This window comes from Schistocerca cancellata, chromosome 8 (genome assembly GCF_023864275.1).
Source record: "Schistocerca cancellata isolate TAMUIC-IGC-003103 chromosome 8, iqSchCanc2.1, whole genome shotgun sequence".
Taxonomy (NCBI): domain Eukaryota; kingdom Metazoa; phylum Arthropoda; class Insecta; order Orthoptera; family Acrididae; genus Schistocerca; species Schistocerca cancellata.
In genome coordinates this window covers 615739845-615758376 of record NC_064633.1, presented here as the reverse complement: position 1 = coordinate 615758376, position 18532 = coordinate 615739845, and the positions used below count along the sequence as shown (strand labels likewise).

Here is an 18532-nt window from a genome sequence, read left to right as displayed (position 1 = left end):
GTGATCAGTGGCTCCTTTTTTCAGCCAATCTCGGGCCCATTTCCTATTTTTGGTTGTTTTGTGTTGCTTGTAAGATATAGCCAATATAACTGCAGCACACGCTTTCTTCTGTACATTCGGCATCTTCGCGTCGCTGGCTGACAGTTTTTGTCAATATTACTGATGGTGTGACGACGCGTCAATATACTGACGGTTTCACGAACTAGTATTGCCAATACACATTGAACGTGTGCAGGCTCTCTACAGCGTCCAGGCTTTTGGCGATTATACGACTCTCACCTAGCAAGTGTAAGCAGGGCACCCATCGAACCGAGTCGCTCTTGCAACTTAAGTCGTGAGCAACACCGTCTACAAAATTTCAGCAGTAGCTCAGATGATGATTTCCTAAGAGGAAAGCCGGCCGCGGTGGCCGTGCGCTTCTAGGCACTTCAGTCCGGAACGGCGTGACTGCTACGGCCGCAGGTTCGAATCCTGCCTCGGGCACGGATGTGTGTGATGTCCTAAGGTTAGTTAGGTTTAAGTAGTTCTAAGTTCTAGGGGACTGATGACCTCAGATGTTGAGTCCCATAGTGCTCAAAGCCATTTGAACCATTTGAATCCAAAAAGGAAAACAAGGGTGTAACAGAACGTTGAGTCACGGCTTGTTGTTGTGACAAGATTTAGCGACTGAACATTATCATACCTCACAGCTTGCAGGCGCCATCTGCCAAGAGCTGTGTGCACTAATGTTAAGGGCTTTTTTGCAGGGCGAACTATATGAGAAAAAATCGTAAATTAGTTACAAACTGTGGCGTGCATACACATTATTCGACATGTCATCGTCACTACAGATATTTGGATTTAGGTTATGACATATTCGATATGCCTGCCATCATTGGCGACGATGTGGCGCAGACGAATAGCGAAATTCTGCACGACCCGCTGAAGTGTCGGAACATCGATGCTGTCGAAGGCCTCCTGAACGGCTGTGTTCAGCTCAGCAATGGTTTTGGGGTTATTGCTCTACGCCTTGCCTTCATTATAGCACCACAAAGAGGAGTCTCACGTGTACAGATCCGGAGAATATGACGGCCAATCGAGGCCTATGCCAGCGGCCTCTGGGTATCCCAGAGACAGAATCCGATCCCCGATGTGCTCCTCCAGGGCATCAAACACTCCGCTGCTTCGATGTGATCGAAGTCCGTCTCGAATGAACCGCATCTTGCCGAAATGACGGTCACTTTGGATAACGGGGATGGAATCATCATCCCAAGCCTTCACGCACAGTTCGGTAGCCACCGCGCCATCGAGGAATATCGCACGGATTATTCTGTGACTGGACATTGCGCACCACACAGTCATACGTTGAGGGTGAAGCGATTTCTCGATCACGAAATGCGGATTCTCAGTCCCTCAAATGCGGCAATTCTGCTTATTGACGATAGCCCATATCATCATCATCATCATCATCATCATCATCATTTTTAAGCCTGATGACATACCTTCACAATCGGAAGGCAATATTTCCGATAAATACTTTTCACTAGTCGTCCTCCGGAGCTCAGAGCCACTGTCTGGTTGCCGTGCGCAGCAACAGGATTCAACTCCCAGGACTGCCAGTGAGATTTCCTTGGAGGGACGACTGGCAGCGACCCGAGAATTAGCAGCTCCGAGGTCTGGGAAGCTGGAGGCCGCAGGCCCTGCCACACCACAGCCAGGGCTGCAAAGCGAAGCTTAGAACTTTTCACTTTATACCGCGGACTACAGAACGGACAAGCTTAACGCGACTTTTGTAAAAATGAGAAATAAAACTCTATCGCCCTAATTGCTCAACAGCGCACTCGTAAACCACGTTGTTTTTTTTGCTCGGCAACTCTCTAGAGAGAACCTCTTTACGAAGCCAGGGAAAGGCCAGTCACCTGGATCGATATTTCGCTGCGGGAAACTGCTCGCCCCGCGGAGTGTTGTTTCATTTTGCGTTAATGGGATAACGGCAGCGCGAAAATGCGGCGTAAGATGCCGGAGAAGCGAACCCTTCCGACGGGTGTAAATTAAAAAGCCGGCGTCGGGTGGAGGGCAGACACAAAAGAGGGCGCAGCGGCCATTGTCCGCGGACGGACAGCTGTCGTGGCAACTCGCAGCCGGCCGCCCTAATTGCTCTCCGCCGTGTTTTGTCCGCGACCGGCGTCTCCGCCATCTCGGCCACTCATTAATTTACTCATTAAAAATGGCCATTAAGTAAACCCGCTTTAATGACTCGCAGGTCACGCCCGGCGCTAAATTTATTGCTCGTAACGGCAGAAAAGGCTCGAGGCGCCAAATTGCTCGCGCAGTTTGTGTTGGTGGTCCCCCCAGTCCATGGCGCGCTCTGCTCCCTGCTAGCGAAGTCACGCGACTGCCACCAACCTCGCAGATTCCCTCAAAAGATGCGGCGACGCTGTCACTGCTACCAAATCGATGAAATGCAGAGCGTAAAGAGATTTATAACGTGCTTTCACTCCTACTGAGCAGTAATTAGTCTCATACTTGCTATCGGGTGCCTGATTAAGAGGAGAGCTGTCGATACAGCTACAATTATACCTATGACGTACGGACGAAAAATTGTAGATCAATGTTATTTTCTCTAGATACGAAGTCGTCAACATTACCTCAGATGTATGCTGCTCGATTCGCTGTGGAATGTTGACCTCCTAAATCTGGAGGGTAAGGCTCATCGCGGATCCCCCCCTCCTCTCTCTCTTTCTCTCTCATCTATGTTGGAAGAACATTAACAGTACCGAATGACTGACCGAACGAAACCTCGTGGGTGAGCCAACGGACATGCCGCAGTTCCCGAAGTTACGCGCTGTGCGGCTCGGCTGGCCCTTGGATGGACCGCCGACCCGGTCTGCACTCGGCCCTGTGAGACCAGGTGAAGAGCTACTTCACTGCGAAGCGGCGAGAAAGACCGCAAGGGCGGTGTGCTGACCGGCCGCCCCTGCGTATCCACATCCAGTGACGCCTAAGGGCCGAGGACGACACGGCGGCCGGTCGTCCGCTGTTTTTTTACTTCGTGGCTCAATTAAATATCTTTAGGTTTCTTCCAATATATCCTGCGTGCTATCTCTGTCACGACTAGATTCGACGTTCCAGAAGATAAATTACGACTGTGTCTGAGTCCAGTGACCGCTCCCCAATTACGTAGTGAAACGATGTTTGGTATTTTCGTCTATTTAGAGCACTACATTACGTTTATTGATTTTGAAAATCAGATGTCAATCTTCGCACGAACCGTCGATCGTATTCTTCTTGCGCACCAGAGTAACATTCCTACACACGTCTGTGTCGCACTGAACAGTTTCAGCGAGGGTCAAGCGGTTGTCGCTTCTGTTTCTAGATTTCCGGTCAAGTCGCCAGCTTTCTACATCTGTAACCGATAAAAAAAATCAGTTATTTCGTGAATAATCCAATCTAAAAAGCTTAATGTTTACTGCCCATCATCATATCTAAACTTAGAACTTGTGAAACAAAGTCTACCCTCAATTTCAACAAGTTGCGAGAAAGATACGATGAAGTGGGCCGCAAATGACACTGAACTTTGGATGTGATGATGATTGACATGCACAGAACATCACACTTTACGTAAATAAATAAATATCCGATACAGACAGTATTATCACCCGAAGTTTGCATTTCATCGCGGACTCTTAATTGGAATTTACTTGGTGTGGTAAAAAAATCATCTTAAAATTACCTGCTTACTTATCTGTGGTAAATTGGTAACCAATAAAAGTGTATATTCTTTGTGATACGAACCTTCCGTGTGGAAATTTAAAATTAGCGTCGATGCCAAGTGAAGTAGAGGAATTCCTCAGGCCCGTTGTTATACACGCAGCCCGCAGCTCGAGTGCTCCGTAACTTTTTTTTTGCATCGCCGTGCCGTACATTATTTGCAGGATGTGCTCTACAGATATACAGTCTGAGTGTTCTTAATGAAGTGGCAGGTGAGTGGCGATACAGGAAAAACCGCTGATACATTCTAAACCCACTTGTCGCGGCCCCTTATCAGACTCGAGTGCAACAACTTGCGACACCGGAATACGAAAGCTACTCCAGTTGTCAGATACGACAAACACTTGCAAAGCGTCCTTCTTTTCTCTCCCCTAACGCCCGGCAAACAGCGCGCGTCTCGAGAGCGACAGAGGCGGCCTTATCAGCCGAGCCGGAGTGTGACGACGCGGGCTGGGACCGCCTCATTACTGGCTACCGCTGACAGCCCGATAGAGCTGGGCTCACACTTGCGCAACATTACGCCGGGTTGGCGTGCCCTGTGGCCTGGCTACTCTTGCACAAACATCTGCCACCGTGTCTACTGTCGAACTACAACGCCACTCGGCCGCACGTGATCGCTGTTTTCTCGAAAGACAAACATCGACGGTGCAAGCCGGGTTATCGGTTCTGTCGAGCTGATGGAATAAAAACATGAACGCGTCGCTAGACCACGTGATTTTGAGTACGAGGTTTACCGTCACGTCGAAGTTAGGAGATACTCAAAACGCCCGCTTTTATACAGCAGCCATCCACAGGGACGTGTACTGACTGATAGGAAGTGAAATCTTACGAACAAGGGGACGCCACGACGTTCGGATCGCGGATTTACTTCATACTTTGTACACCTTTAGTAGGCTACTGAAACAATAATGTCAAAGTAGCAAGGTGCACTACTCTGGCAATTCCGAGAAAATCGCAAGATGAGTTTTATGCGTAGGTGCGGGATGGTAGAGTTCGTGGTGGTCAAGTGGTTACATTGGAGCTTTCGTAAGACGAACGTAGAAGAGGCGGCGGTTCGACTCCTGCTCACACCTTTACTTTTGTAGCACAAGTGTGAATTCTGTGATACTCAAAAAACTTGTACCTACACTACCCGTTCTTGCCACATTAGCTACATCTTACGCTATGCGGGTAAACTGTCAAACGGGGTCTACCGGAGTGAGTGCAGGTCGAGGCGACGAGGTGCAAAGAAGTTCAGAGTGCCTTACCAGACTGCATGCGCAAGGGAGTTCGTACATCACGACACGCACACATTTTCATGAAAACTCTACGCATTACTTCATTTACTTGCCGATAGTTATTAATATGTTTGTTCTCACGATTAAATTTAATCAAAAATAGTAAGCAGTCAAATAATACGAAATTCACTAGAACTTCATGCAAATACACATTTTTTTAAATTATGTTACCTCCCAAATGTCATAAATTGAATAATATGACCAGTGATGAAAAAATGGATTAAAAAATTGAGGGTGAGCGGGAACCACAACCAGGCTACGAACAGATATATCTGTTACGTAATAAATGCGTAAAACTTCTCTTGCGATTTTCTCGGAATTGTCACAGTAGTGCAACTTACTATTTGCACGTTATGTTGTTTTAATGGCCTAGTAAAGGTGTACAAAGTCTGAAGTAAATCAGTGATCCCAACGTCGTGGCTTCCCCTTGTAAGTAACGGTGGTGCGTCGACTGATCAATTCAGAAATAGTACCACAACTGCCTACTGGACTTCGTGCATGAGGAAAAAAAAAAAAATTTGATCCTGGAAAGTACTTCATCGGGAAATCCAAGTCGCAGAACAAGCCATGCCCGAGTATGTAACTGACAGTGAAGCCTGAGTAGTTATGTAGGGAAGAATCGCACAGAGTGATTGGAATTACTCAAAACGTCTGTTTGTATACAGCAAGGAATAAACATTACAGTGAAAGCAATTCACTTGCCACTAAAGATACGCTCTACCAAAACTACGGTTTGGTAGTTCATACCTATACTTAAATGACGAAGTAAATGGCAGTATTACCTGTACTACTGCTAGCATTTGCAGGGAAAAAAACGCAAACGCCTTCTCTTTGTTCTCTGTTTTACACGTAATCAGAACCTCACATCGTCCAGTGTTAGTTCATTGCGCATTTCATATTTTTGCCAGTATAAATTGCATTTTGTGAGTAATAAAAATTAGTTGATAGCGTAGCTCCTGCGTTTTTATGCAACGAAAGCAACTAGTTTTGCTGCAAGTAGCACGGTTTACACGTAGAAACCTGAAACATGTACGTACTTACTGTTACTTCGTACGCAGTGGAACGTCCTTCATCAGGATCAAAGGCGAAAGTTTGCCGTCATTATCAATAAGTGTCAAATTGTTTATGAATAACACAAACATGTCTTATATAAGCTCGACGAAGTATCTAAGCGGTCTTTGGTAGGTTTTTGTTTTGCTTTTTTTATATAATTTTACTTTTTTAGGAAATTGCGTTTCCTAACAGAATATGATAAATCTGTATTATTTTATATTTTTACTAGAACATCCCTACGTTTCACGTTACAAATCAGTTTTAAAATGAAACCTGAACTAAACATTGATACTTTCAATTTTGCTATAAATACTGTTTATTTTAAAGTGACAGACAGGAGGATTAGTATTTGCAACAGTAATGTTCCACAGGTTACGCGGCCCTTTATACAAGGTGTTTTACAATTCACGTGACTCACTCAGTAGATCAAGTTTTACGTAGGAATTCATGTCCGGAAACGTCTTCCAACTACGTTACAGAACGTCGAAGTTACAGACGCCTGTATGTATACACAGGGTGATTCCGTGATGATGTTACATACCGGTACTTTCAAGGATGATGGAGAGGAATCAATCTGAATGAGTCGAATGTTATAAGCGAAAACCGTTCCGGTAACTCTCACAGTGGAATACATGTACTGGTAAGGTCGTAGGGTAGGCAACCTTCAGAGGTGGTAGAATGGGCCAAAGCAAGGGAAAACTGTCCAATAAACATGGACTCTGAGATGGCATACCTTAAGCGCTACGAGCATTTGCTTAACAGAGGAGATGTGTTTCACAGAAGCAAAGATGGACAAATGCTCGTAGCATTTTAGTGCCCGTGTTTACTGGACTTTTTTCCTTGTTTTGGTCCATACTACCACCTCTGAAAGTTGCCTACCCTACAGTTTTGGCAAGAACAGTACCAGTACCTGTATTATACAGTCAGGGGTATCAGAACGACTTTCGGTTACAACATTCAACTCGACTGTTTCCAGTAAAGCGACCCTTAACTCAAATTGATACCTCTACCCTTCTCCATCATCTTAGATAGTTTGTATCATCACCATGTAATCACCCTGTATATATGCATACATTTACAGGCGCCAGCGCCTTTAACTTCGACACTGTGGAGCGTCGTTGGATGACTATTTCCGGACATGGATTCCTATGTAAGACTTGATCTAGTAAGTCCTCTCCACAAAAGTGCGAAATACCCTGCACATCCTCAGTCGGTTTCTAGACGGTTCACCGCTTCCGCTTTCTAGGGGAATCTGTCACGACACTGATCGCGTGCGCGTACAAAGCGACCGGAATGCAGTAACACCCGACAGGCAGGCAACACACCAAACGTACACGTAACGCGGTTACGATCTTAAATGACCGAGGCTACTACGAAAACTAGCGTAATGTACTCTTACTTATGATAGTCTACAGTAGCCGATGGTAGTTTTACAACTCTACTTGCCATGCAACCAACAGTCGTACGGCTGCCACGCGGTACGGAACCGATCCATCACAATTCGCGATAAGTTCACCATGTTTTCTCTTACTGATGATCCTCTCGGATTATGAGCTACGTACTGTTTGAACATGAAATTCAAAAACATGCCGTGGATGTATTCTAAATGTGGAACAAGCCTCATTCTCGAAACTGCTAATTCGTGTAGATTCATTTACCACTACCCACGCCTAACAATCCCAGATAGCAATGTTTCCACGAACCTATAATAATAAATGAAGACCAAAATACCTTGACTGACAATAGTACACAGTATACAACACTATAACCATAGGTTTCGCTAATGTTAACTAGTCCATTTATGACTGAATATGGAAGAAACTGGAATAAAATACGAAAAGTACACTGCTCAAGTGCGTCTTATATGAGGCATAAATGTTAATTATTACAATTATTTGGGAAGTAACAACAGTGAAATTAAGATCAAATACATCTAAGCATTTCAACAACTGTTAAGTTTCTTTTTTTTTGTTTGCGAAGAGAAGTGTTAGAAGAAACTAACGGAGACAGGTTCAAGAGAAGTGACGGCTGAAGTGCGTGCGTACACACACACACACACACACACACACACACACACACACACACACACACACGAGAGATAGGGGGGGGGGGGTTGTCCTAGTGTGAAAGACGGACTCACCCCTACTACGGCGTTCAGTTCCGTCATCGTGACCTGCTTAGCCCGCTCCACCGCCGTCGCCACCTGTTGTTGATGCTGCAACACAAGACCACAAAATATCACTACCACTATCTCTAGTCTTCTCAGTGTAAAAAGCAATCTCAAAGTAGGTGGAGAAAAAACCGCCGCTGTTTTGTCCCGTAAAATTCCAGACAAAATAACTGCGGACGTGAGGCGCAGGAGGAGGAAAGGTGGGGGATGCTCGATTCCGATGATCAAAATAAGGCAAATTATTTCAGTTAATATAGACGGATAAAAAAATCGCAACACCAAAAATTAATACAGATTACTGAAATTTGGCGAGTACATTTGTCAGGTAACCTATTTAACTGATTAACACTGCAAGATCACAGATTAATGTAAGAGGGAAACCACTGCAAATGTGAAATGCTTATAGATCAGAATGTTGAATGTAAGCCGACAAACGTGCATGCATTGTGTTGTACAAGTGGGTCAGAGTTGCGTGCCTGTTACTCTCGGTCGGTCAATATAGGGACGGTTAACGCTGGTTGTGGATGACGCTGCAGTTGTCCGCCGACGTCCCGTATGTGCCCGATTGGACGCAGATCTGGTGATCGAGCAGGTCAACGCAACATACCGACACACTGTGCAGCGTGATGGGTGGCGAGCATTATCCTGTTGGAAAACACCTTCTGGAATACTGTTCACGAATGGCAGCACGACCAGTCATAACAACAGACTGAGACTTTGAGTCAGGTTGCGTGGGATTACCTCGAGAGTGGTCCCGCTGCCATACGAAATCGCAGCCCAGGCCGTAACTCCAGCTGTAGATGAAGAGTGTGTGTGGTACAGAGACAAGATGGCTGCAGGCTTTCAAGTGACCTCCCCCTAATGAACACACGGCAATCACTGGCGCCGAGGCCGAACCAGACCTCCAGCAGACCTCCATACTGCCGTCCAATGAGCTCTGGCCTGACCGCACCTGGCGGTGGTCTGGAGTCAGTGGAATGCACGCTACGGGGCGTACGGCACGGAGCTGCCCTCGACTCGTTCGATGCGTCACTGAGATGCCAGCTGCTGCTTTGCAGCACGATTCGACGGAGCCGTGCAGCCGAACACGGTGGTCTTGTGTCGAGTGGCCCTCCACAGCCCGGTACTGTTGCCACCGTACGTGCCTGTGGCCATCGCCGCCAGAAACCGTGTTCGGCGGATCCATTTCTGCCAAGTCTCGCTGTAACACCGCAGGAGAAACATCCAGCTTCTCACAGCCCATTTACACGACCTCGTTCCCACTCTGTGAGGTGGTGTTATTGGTGACAAAGATGTCACCTTAAAAGCAGTCCCGACGAACACACCTCACCACGTCCAGTCTCAAACGTAACTATGGCACGCGACCGTTACAGCGTGCATTTAAAGCAAACCCGATTCGTATCCTCACAGAAGCGCTACTAACGCCACTCTTATGCGACTGGCGCGACATACGAATCGTCATCTTTCAGATGTAAAAACACGCCTACCAACATTCGAGACAGTCGTGCAACTACTCCTGAGCTCGCTGCGATTGCTCTTCCGTCAGTTTGTGTCCCGTAGTGTGACGGTTGTGAAGCTCCGGCGTTGTACAAAATGTAGCATGTAACCTTATCGCAACGGTTTGCTCACGGAGAATGGAATTGTTGGTAGAGGTGCCATCGTAAACTTACGGGACACTGACGGGGCCAGGTGCTGAGTCCCCTTCAAACAGCTGACACTTTTTATCGACACCGATGTGTTCGCGCGGTGTGTTCGTCTTGCTACCGTGGCACGACTGGATGGACCAGCGTACTCTGAACTCATCGACTGCATCACTTGTGTCACTGCACTACTTGGCTCGATGCGTCTGTCCGAATGGACCTAGGCATCATCGGAAGCCTTCGTGCATTCATACTGACGCGTGCACTGCCGCTTACGACCGACATTATAAACATCTCTCGTCTCGAAACTTCCTGGCAGATTAAAACTGTGTGTCGGACGGAGACTCGAACTCGGGACCTTTGCCTTTCGCGGGCAAGTGCTCTACCCAGTGAGCTAGCCAAGCACGACTCACGGCCCGTCCTCACAGCCCTAATTCAGCCAGCACCTCGTCTCCTCCCTTCCAAACTTCGCAGAAGCTCTCCTGCGAACCTCGCAGAACTATCACTCCTGCAAGAGTCTTGTCTTGTGGGCAAAGTACGTCCTTCAGAGATGTATGGCGTAAGCCAGGAACGACGCAATTGGCGAGACTTGTTCGTGGAAGCGTGTTGTTTTGTGCGTACGAAAAATCTGTTTGTTATAGATATCTATACACGTGTTATGTTAGCGCATTAATAATTCCTGATGAAATCGTGTTGCAACATGGAAAAATTTTGCCATCGACAAAACATTATGGTAAACGCATACTGTAAGTATTCACTAAGAATGTCGGCAGATAATCAGTCCGTACGTAACAATGAAGCAGTGCATTATCTTCGTATTTATTTAGCAACACAGCAAATTACTATAATCAAATACTTAAGATACTAATAACAGCTTAAAAAGGCATAAAAGTTGAGAACAACAGAAGAGCATAAATCGCAAGAATAAAAAGCTGTCATTTTTTATACCATGGATTTCATCCTGGGTCACAATAAAGAAGTCAGATAGCTAAAAAGCGTAAATGGCCTTGTACAGTAAAGTGGTGAATCGTCTGCTGTCACCATGTTAAAATTCTAGCGAAGTTGGCTATTTCAAAAAAATGATTCAAATGGCTCTGAGCACTATGGGACTCAACTGCTGTGGTCATAAGTCCCCTAGAACTTAGAACTACTTAAACCTAACGAACCTAAGGACAGCACACAACACCCAGCCATCACGAGGCAGAGAAAATCCCTGGCTTTTTCCATCGGTAGTACGGAACTACACATCTGCCGTCATATACTCGTATCTTGTTGACATTGGTTCATATTTTTTGGTGTAAAGCCCAGGGGCGCTTCTGTATCTGCCATGCTTCGGTGAGATCAAATCGTCGGCAAGCGCAACCCATTTCCACACCTCCGGACAGTTGGCGGAACGGGAGCAAAGGATTACTGTGTGTTTATTTTAATATATACTTCGACAATAGTATTTGGGGCGCCGATAGGTAGGTCGTATCGATTCAGTTGATATGCAGATGGTGCTGTTTACCACTCCCTTGCCGGCCTGTGTGGCCGAGCTGTTCTAGGCGCTTCAGTCTGGAACCGCGCGACCGCTACGGTCACAGGTTCGAATCCTGCCTCTGGCACGGATGTGTGTGATGTCGTTAGGTTAGTTACGTTTAAGTAGTTCTAAGTTCTAGGGGACCGATGAGTTCAGAAGTTAAGTCGCATAGTGCTCAGAGCCATTTGAACCATTTTTTGAGCCGCAACAACGCACGACGACGTACAGCTAATACCAGAAAGAAAAACAGTCGGGGGAAAGTGGAGCTCTGCCCTCGTCATCTCTCGAGGGCGTTTCTATCTTACTGAACTGTGGTTTGCATTTCTCTTCAAAGCCATATGGCACATTTCGGTAAGCGGCAACTCGATCACAGAAGCTGACGTCAGTCGCAACAGTGGAGTGGCACTGCAAGCTGGGTTGAGACGACGCGTCATTCGCACTGCCCACTGTGCCGCAAATCAGCCTTGCGGCGGCTAGGGGGGTGACGCGGCGCGCACGAGCGTACAACCGGCGCCGGCTGCGGGCGGCACAGATTACGAATAGCGGTCCGCCGACTCGTTTAATGGAGCCGTCAGCGGGCGGAGAGGCGCCGTAATTGAGATTAATGCCGACAAGTTACCGCGTGGGAGCGCCTGCCCAACTGTCTGCTCTCTGGCTGCTTCTCGCAAATAGGGGCCGAACGTTCGCGGCTTCCGTAGTCAGGCACACCATCTCGACACACGTCTGCTACAGGGAAAGTGCCACTGCCCACTGTTTCAGTCGCGCTGCGTCTCTGCCTGCTCTCGCTACAGTGACGGATGAAAGTATTCACACACCTCGGTCCCTGTAGAACATATTTATTAGGAGGTAAGATAACCAGAGCTGTTATTTGGTAAACCAACAGTATCGGGGTTCCTTCCTAATCTGTACATGTCAAAGGACTCGCTTAGCGCCAACTGCTTCGCTCAAGTACTGTTAGACTTTAGTCTGCACATACTTTTTCTTGGTTTTCCTTAATCGAATTTTTACGTTATTTACAAATTACAACACCTTCTAACATTTTGACACTAATTTTCACCGAAGCACGATATTCCCCAAGTTTACTTCAGACCAAAATGTGATTCTGGTAGCTGGAGTCCAAAGTTTTTTTTTGCGTTCTTGTGGTGAAACTTTCATCGCCTAATACAAATTTCCGTCTGTCTAACCGTGAAGTAAAATACCAGTTTTCACAGGTTCAGCTTTAAATTTTTTTTAGTATAATGAAACATTTCCTTAAAATTTCTCATCCCCTATTTCGCACCCATAGGGGTTGCATTTCCAACAACAGTGAAATACGTAATTTTATTTCTAACAGAGAAGCCAAATTCCAATTGCCGTAGACATACCTTTGAAAACCACTTAGGAGTTGAGTTTCCAGACACAGTTAATCGCATTTTTTTTTAATTTCTAAGACCTAACCAAATAGAAATTTTCATAATTTAACTTCAAACATGCTTGTATAATCAAATATTTGCATGAACATTTGACCCCTTTTTCACTACCACGGAGGTTTCTTCCCAAAAACAGTGACATATCTATTTTTTATTTCCAATCTAGAAGCCTAATTCAAAATTTCATAGATTTACTTTTAAAAGTGCTTTGATAATTAAACATGGTCATAAAATCTTTCATCCCCTATATCACCCCCTTCGGGACGGAATTTCAAAATCTCTCTTCTGAAACGACGCCTACAGTATAAGATCACCATCCTCTGCAAATTTCAAGTTTCTGTCGTCAGTGGTTTGGACTGGGCGGTGGTCGGCGAGTGAATCAGTCAGTCGGCGCACTGCCTTTCATACACAGAGTGCAGAAAGTAAATAAAAATTCTGTACCAGCTGGCTTCACACAGTGCGGAAGAAGTATACGCACACGACCAGAACTGTAAGCTTGCAGCAAGACACGCATTCAGTGCAGAGCTGCGCCTCATGAATATTAGTTGTGATAGGCGGTGAATGCCGTGGAACAACTAAATGGGCAGCAAATCGAAGAAAATAACTGTGGAGGAAAGACAAATAGTTATTTCCTAAAATGAATAGCGTCAATCATTTTCAGAAATAGTTAATAACTGACATTATTGGAAGAACCGGACAACTGCGCAGTCCGCAATATCGCGATTTAGAAAAAGAAATACTCTCATTATTACCAAAATAAGAGGTCGAACACAGAAGATAACGCAATGGGAGCGAAATATATTAATAAGGATGGTCAAAAAAGATTGTAAATTTGAAAACTGTGCATTGCCTGCGCATTTTATCGAACAGTTCAGGGAGAAAATCACACCATCGGATGTTCCTTATTAAGAAATGCAGATCATGTAGCTAGGGTAGCTAGAAGAAGACCAAATATCAGCAAGAAGAGCAAGAAATTGAGACTTTAAATTGCTAGAGAGCATAAAAGCAATAACACAAGTTTCTGGGACACGACACCGTCCACAGATGAAAGTAAATTTAATAAATTTCTAAATTATGGCAGAATTTAGATGTGGGGATAACCATATACTGAGCTGAATCCTAAACACATGCAACACGCAGTAACGCACAGTGGTGGAGGAATTATGGTACGGGGATGAATGGCTACATCTGGTGTTGGGCAACTTGTTTTTGTTGAAGGTAACGTAATACATTTGAGTATTTAAATATCCTACAGGATTATCTGCAAGAAAGTGTCGATAGCTTGGGTTTACACACATACTGCTATTTTCAGCAAGACAAAGGCCCTACACATATAGCGAAAACTGTTCGTCTGGTCTCATGTTTCCAGTACAGAGCGCAGACCCTAAACAAATTGAACATCTTTGGAGTGTGCTTGAAAGAATGGCCAGAAAACATGAAATACGAAGTGAGACTGCCCTGAAACAATGTCTACAAGAAAAACGGCAAAATATTACCTCAGAGGCTACCAAAAAACTGGGTGACTTCATGTCAAAGAGGTTAACAGAAGTGTTACATAGAAGAGGAATGCCTACAAAGTATTAACATTGTCATTATATTTATGTACATTGTACTAAATTCTTTGTAGGAGTTAGTACATTTTCCCACTATACGAAGCCAGCGGGTACAGAATTTATTATGTTTTGCAGAGTACTAGTTTAGTTAATTGGGAAGGAAACCCCATACTGTTGCTTTACCAAATACATCTGGTTGTCATCTTTAGCTCTAATAAAGGTATCCTACATGAACAAATTAATCGAACACAGACAGCCTCACAACTTTAACGCAATACATCCGGAGAAGCACAGTAGGCCTTTGGCGTCTCCGAAGACTGCAGTAGTATTCGGCGCTAACTTAGACAATTATTTTAGTTCATACAGCTCCCAATCACGCAGTTTTCTGTGCCAAGGAATATTTAGCTTAAATGTTACAGCTACAGTCCACGTGGTAGAACAGACTGTTCCAAAATCGAAAATTTTAGGTCAACTGTGCAACTGGCTCTATGAATTAGCAGTAATAGCGGGTTTTCGTTTGTTTATTGAGGTTTAAAGATGCGAAGTAGTACGAACATCGGTGGAAACTTTAGACCTAAGTCTTTTCCGGCGGCAGTCCAGGAAAAATTCTACAGGTGTCACGGCCATCAGTGACAAGATTTATCGATGTCAGGTGGTGTGATCTACTGCGATGGTATCTTTTTCCTCCTCGGCGACCAGTTGTACTGATGGCTTATTGTGTTGTCTTTGACGTCAGAGCACATGTCAATGGCGTCTCGATTTGATGACTAAATATCGTGCCCCTCTGATACACTAATACGGCGCGATATTCAAGAATTATTCCTCCAGTAGTAAACACATTTGTATGGAGACAGATCTCAAACGCAATATTAATTCGAAGAGCAAGGAAGAAACGAATGAATTTTAGGATTTAACGACGCGTCGATGACGAGGTCATCAGAAACCGAGCACGAGCTCTGATTGCAGAAGGATGAAAGAAGAAAATCTGTCGCGCCCTTCCAAGGGAGCCATCCGAGCATTCGCCTTAAACAGTTTGGGGAAACCGCAGAAAAGCTAGAACTTGTGGCCGGACGGGGATTTTAACCGCCGCTCTCCCAAATGCGAGCCCACTGTCTCAGCACTGCACGACGGTTCTTTACAGGAAATGCTCAATATGTCCACCATCAGTCCTCAACAATAGCTGTAGTCGCGGAATAATGTTGTGAACAGCACTGTAAAGCATGTCCGGAGTTATGGTGAGGCATTGGCGTCGGATGTTGTCTTTCAGCATCCCTAGAGATGTCGGTCGATCACGATACACTTGCGACTTCAGGTAACCCCAAAGCCAATAGTCGCACGGACTGAGGTCTGGGGACCTGGGAGGCCAAGCATGACGAAACTGGCGGCAGAGCATACGATCATCACCGCAAGAGATCTTTCACGCATCTAGTAATACTTTGCTTTTTTTGGTTGTAATAAAACCCCGTGTAATTCCAAGCATGTGTGTCAATTTTTACCTCTCTATCTACATTATTCCGTGGTTTATTAAGTTTTCAAATTTATACTGACTTTTTGATCACCCGGTACATCTGAAACTTCGACCGTCGTTTTATCACGTCTAAGTCGAGACAGGTGTTCGCTTATTTTGACCCCTGGGAAATCGGGTTACGGCAAGAAGGTCCGGGAGTGCGACCATAGCAGGCGCTCTTCCGTGGATTGGAACCCGCTTCGCGCTTACGTAGCGCACTCATTCCTCGACACAGCGCCTCACGGGGCACGTCTACGTGTAGTGCGCCTGAGTGAATTAAAGTGTCGGTGGCGATGCCACAATCGAATCTGTCTGAGCTACGATGGACTATGGAACTACCTGGCATGTTGACGTTATTAGATTTTAAAATAGAAGAGCTGAAGAAATCTGTGATGGGATCGGGTCCTGGAAGCAGGTGGCGGCGGTCCGCCTGTGAACACCTCGAATGCGGAAGACGCTCTCCGACATTGATGCGGCGGGAATTTCTGGAAGTCGGCGAGGCGTGGGACGCGAATGGAGGAGACAAAGCGACAGCACCAGGCGGCTGAATGCGGCGACAAAAAAGTCGCACCATTAAAAATCTTCCTCGTCTTCCGCGGGAAGAGAGAATTACGTAAATAGGCTGCACCGCGGTATGCGGCAGACCCGTTCTGGCCGAGACGCAAAGTGAATGAACAATACGGCGATGGCAAAAGCTGTAATCAACAGTTAATGGTCTCAGGGGGGAGGGCGGCCGTAATGAATGGGCACACCGCTAACTGCGAACCAAAAAACAATGGCAATAGTGCGACAAAGGGCCGGCACAAAGGCAGACAACGGAGTGCGCCGCAGACGCGATGGAAACCCGCCGCAAGGTGGGCCGGGCCCCTGGCGGCGGCGCCGACTCGCCGGGGCACTGGCGCGACTCAAAGAAGGCCTCGAAACGAGGATAACAGCCGACGGCGGCACCAGCCAAGTCCCCTGTCATTAAACACACAATGCCCACCGACGGGCTACGCGAAGGAGAAAGAAAGAGCGATCAAACAGTGCGGTCGATCCAACGCCGTGTACAGGACACAGGGCTCGTGTGCGATAACTCGTCACGCCTGTGGCCCGAAATATGTGTACCGTGAGTGCGGACGTCGTAATTAATGTGCTTTCGATGTATTCCGTTGAGACAATGGAGCTGAGAGAAACAGGAGCAACAGAAAGGTACATTTGTCCAGCAACCACGAGTAAAAACCATTTAGCAGGTACAGTGGAGGAAGAAATTATAAAATCAGTAATTTTATCCTTCCCAGTGACAAAGAACACTAACGTGGTACTTTAGCACAAATTTGCAAATAATTTCTTTCGTTTTGTGTGACATTTCTGCAAAAAAGTTACCAACATCTACGAACAGTTTTTTTTTTTTACCAAATATGCATTATATAAATATATTACTTGCTTTAGCTGGAGAAAAAATTAACACAGAGAACGTAATTAAATCATTTCGTTGAACTATAAACGTACGTTCAGCAGCTTCGCAATAAATTCATCGAGACAGTCGTGAAGTTCCCCTGATATCAATCACTTCATAAGTGAATGTGTTGAGATACGCAACATACACTCTAGTCTTCGATTGGCGAAGTAGTGGAGCGTGTGTCACGAATACGATACACGTGTTGGGGTGGCAATCATTAGGACAAAGGCGTTCTTCGTTGCGGCAAGCTCTTTTCAAGAAATTCCAATCTCCACCTTTTTCGCCGAATGCGAAAATATTTTCTTGACACCCACCGACACGGGGAGAAATGACCATCGTAATGAAATAGGAGAAACCAGAGCTTGCACGAAAGGATTGAAGTGTTCGCTTTTCCCGCGCGCTGTTAAGTGGGTGGAACGGTAGGCGAGTGTGAAAGTGTTTCGATGAACCCTCTGTCAGTAACTTAAGCTTAAACTGCAGAGTATTCACGTGTATGTACTTCTAACAACGGTAGAAATTTAATATCAACTGTTCGTTCTTAAAAATCAAACATATCAATCTTCCACATCCGCAACGGACTAGCATCATACCAGCTTCTTCCAGTTTCACTTTGCATTTAGAAGCCCTATGCAGAGACGGTGACTCCGTATTTTGTTTTCAAAGATGGTGTCCACACGAGACTGCTAGTGCTGCTGCGTTTTGAAAACGTAATAATGTGGTGACTCGCGATCTCGCACGTAACATATGCGTCAAGTCAACAAAGCTAATCCGTTTATCATAGCCGGAACAAACTCGATCTGCTCCTTCGAGACGCAAAAAGTTTGTTTAGCCCTTGCGTTACATCCTCCTCCACTTGACCTACTTTATAGAACTCGTGGACCAGTGACTGACAGTGTAACAACTCAAATTGTATCGATTACTATCATATTTGTGGTGTCTGTTCCTACGGAATGTCAGAAAGAATACACACACATTCAGAATTTCGTGGGCGCATATACACATGATAAAGAAATATCGATGTCTGACACATGACGGCGTCGAAATAATTCAGCGGCAAGTAAAAATTCGTGCCGGAACGGTCTCCTTAACAATTTCGGCTAGCCGAACACGCTCTCCACGCTATCCAAATTCTCAAGTTGTCTCTCACTACTTCCGTTTCGTCCACCATCTTTGCTCGTAGCACTTAGCCCTACTCCCGCAAGAGGTCGGACCT

The 18532-nt window shown here is 45.7% G+C and overlaps 1 protein-coding gene across 4 annotated transcripts in view; it reads right to left on the bottom strand.

Moving 5' to 3' along the window:
• LOC126095306 (transducin-like enhancer protein 4) overlaps positions 1 to 18532 on the bottom strand; it is a 468367-nt gene that overhangs the window by 223715 nt on the left and 226120 nt on the right. For all 4 annotated transcript variants that reach the window (XM_049910100.1, XM_049910101.1, XM_049910102.1 and 1 more), the window contains one exon: positions 8221 to 8295. In XM_049910100.1, coding sequence (XP_049766057.1) covers positions 8221 to 8295 — 75 coding nt within the window. The remainder of the gene's footprint in view (positions 1 to 8220; positions 8296 to 18532) is intronic.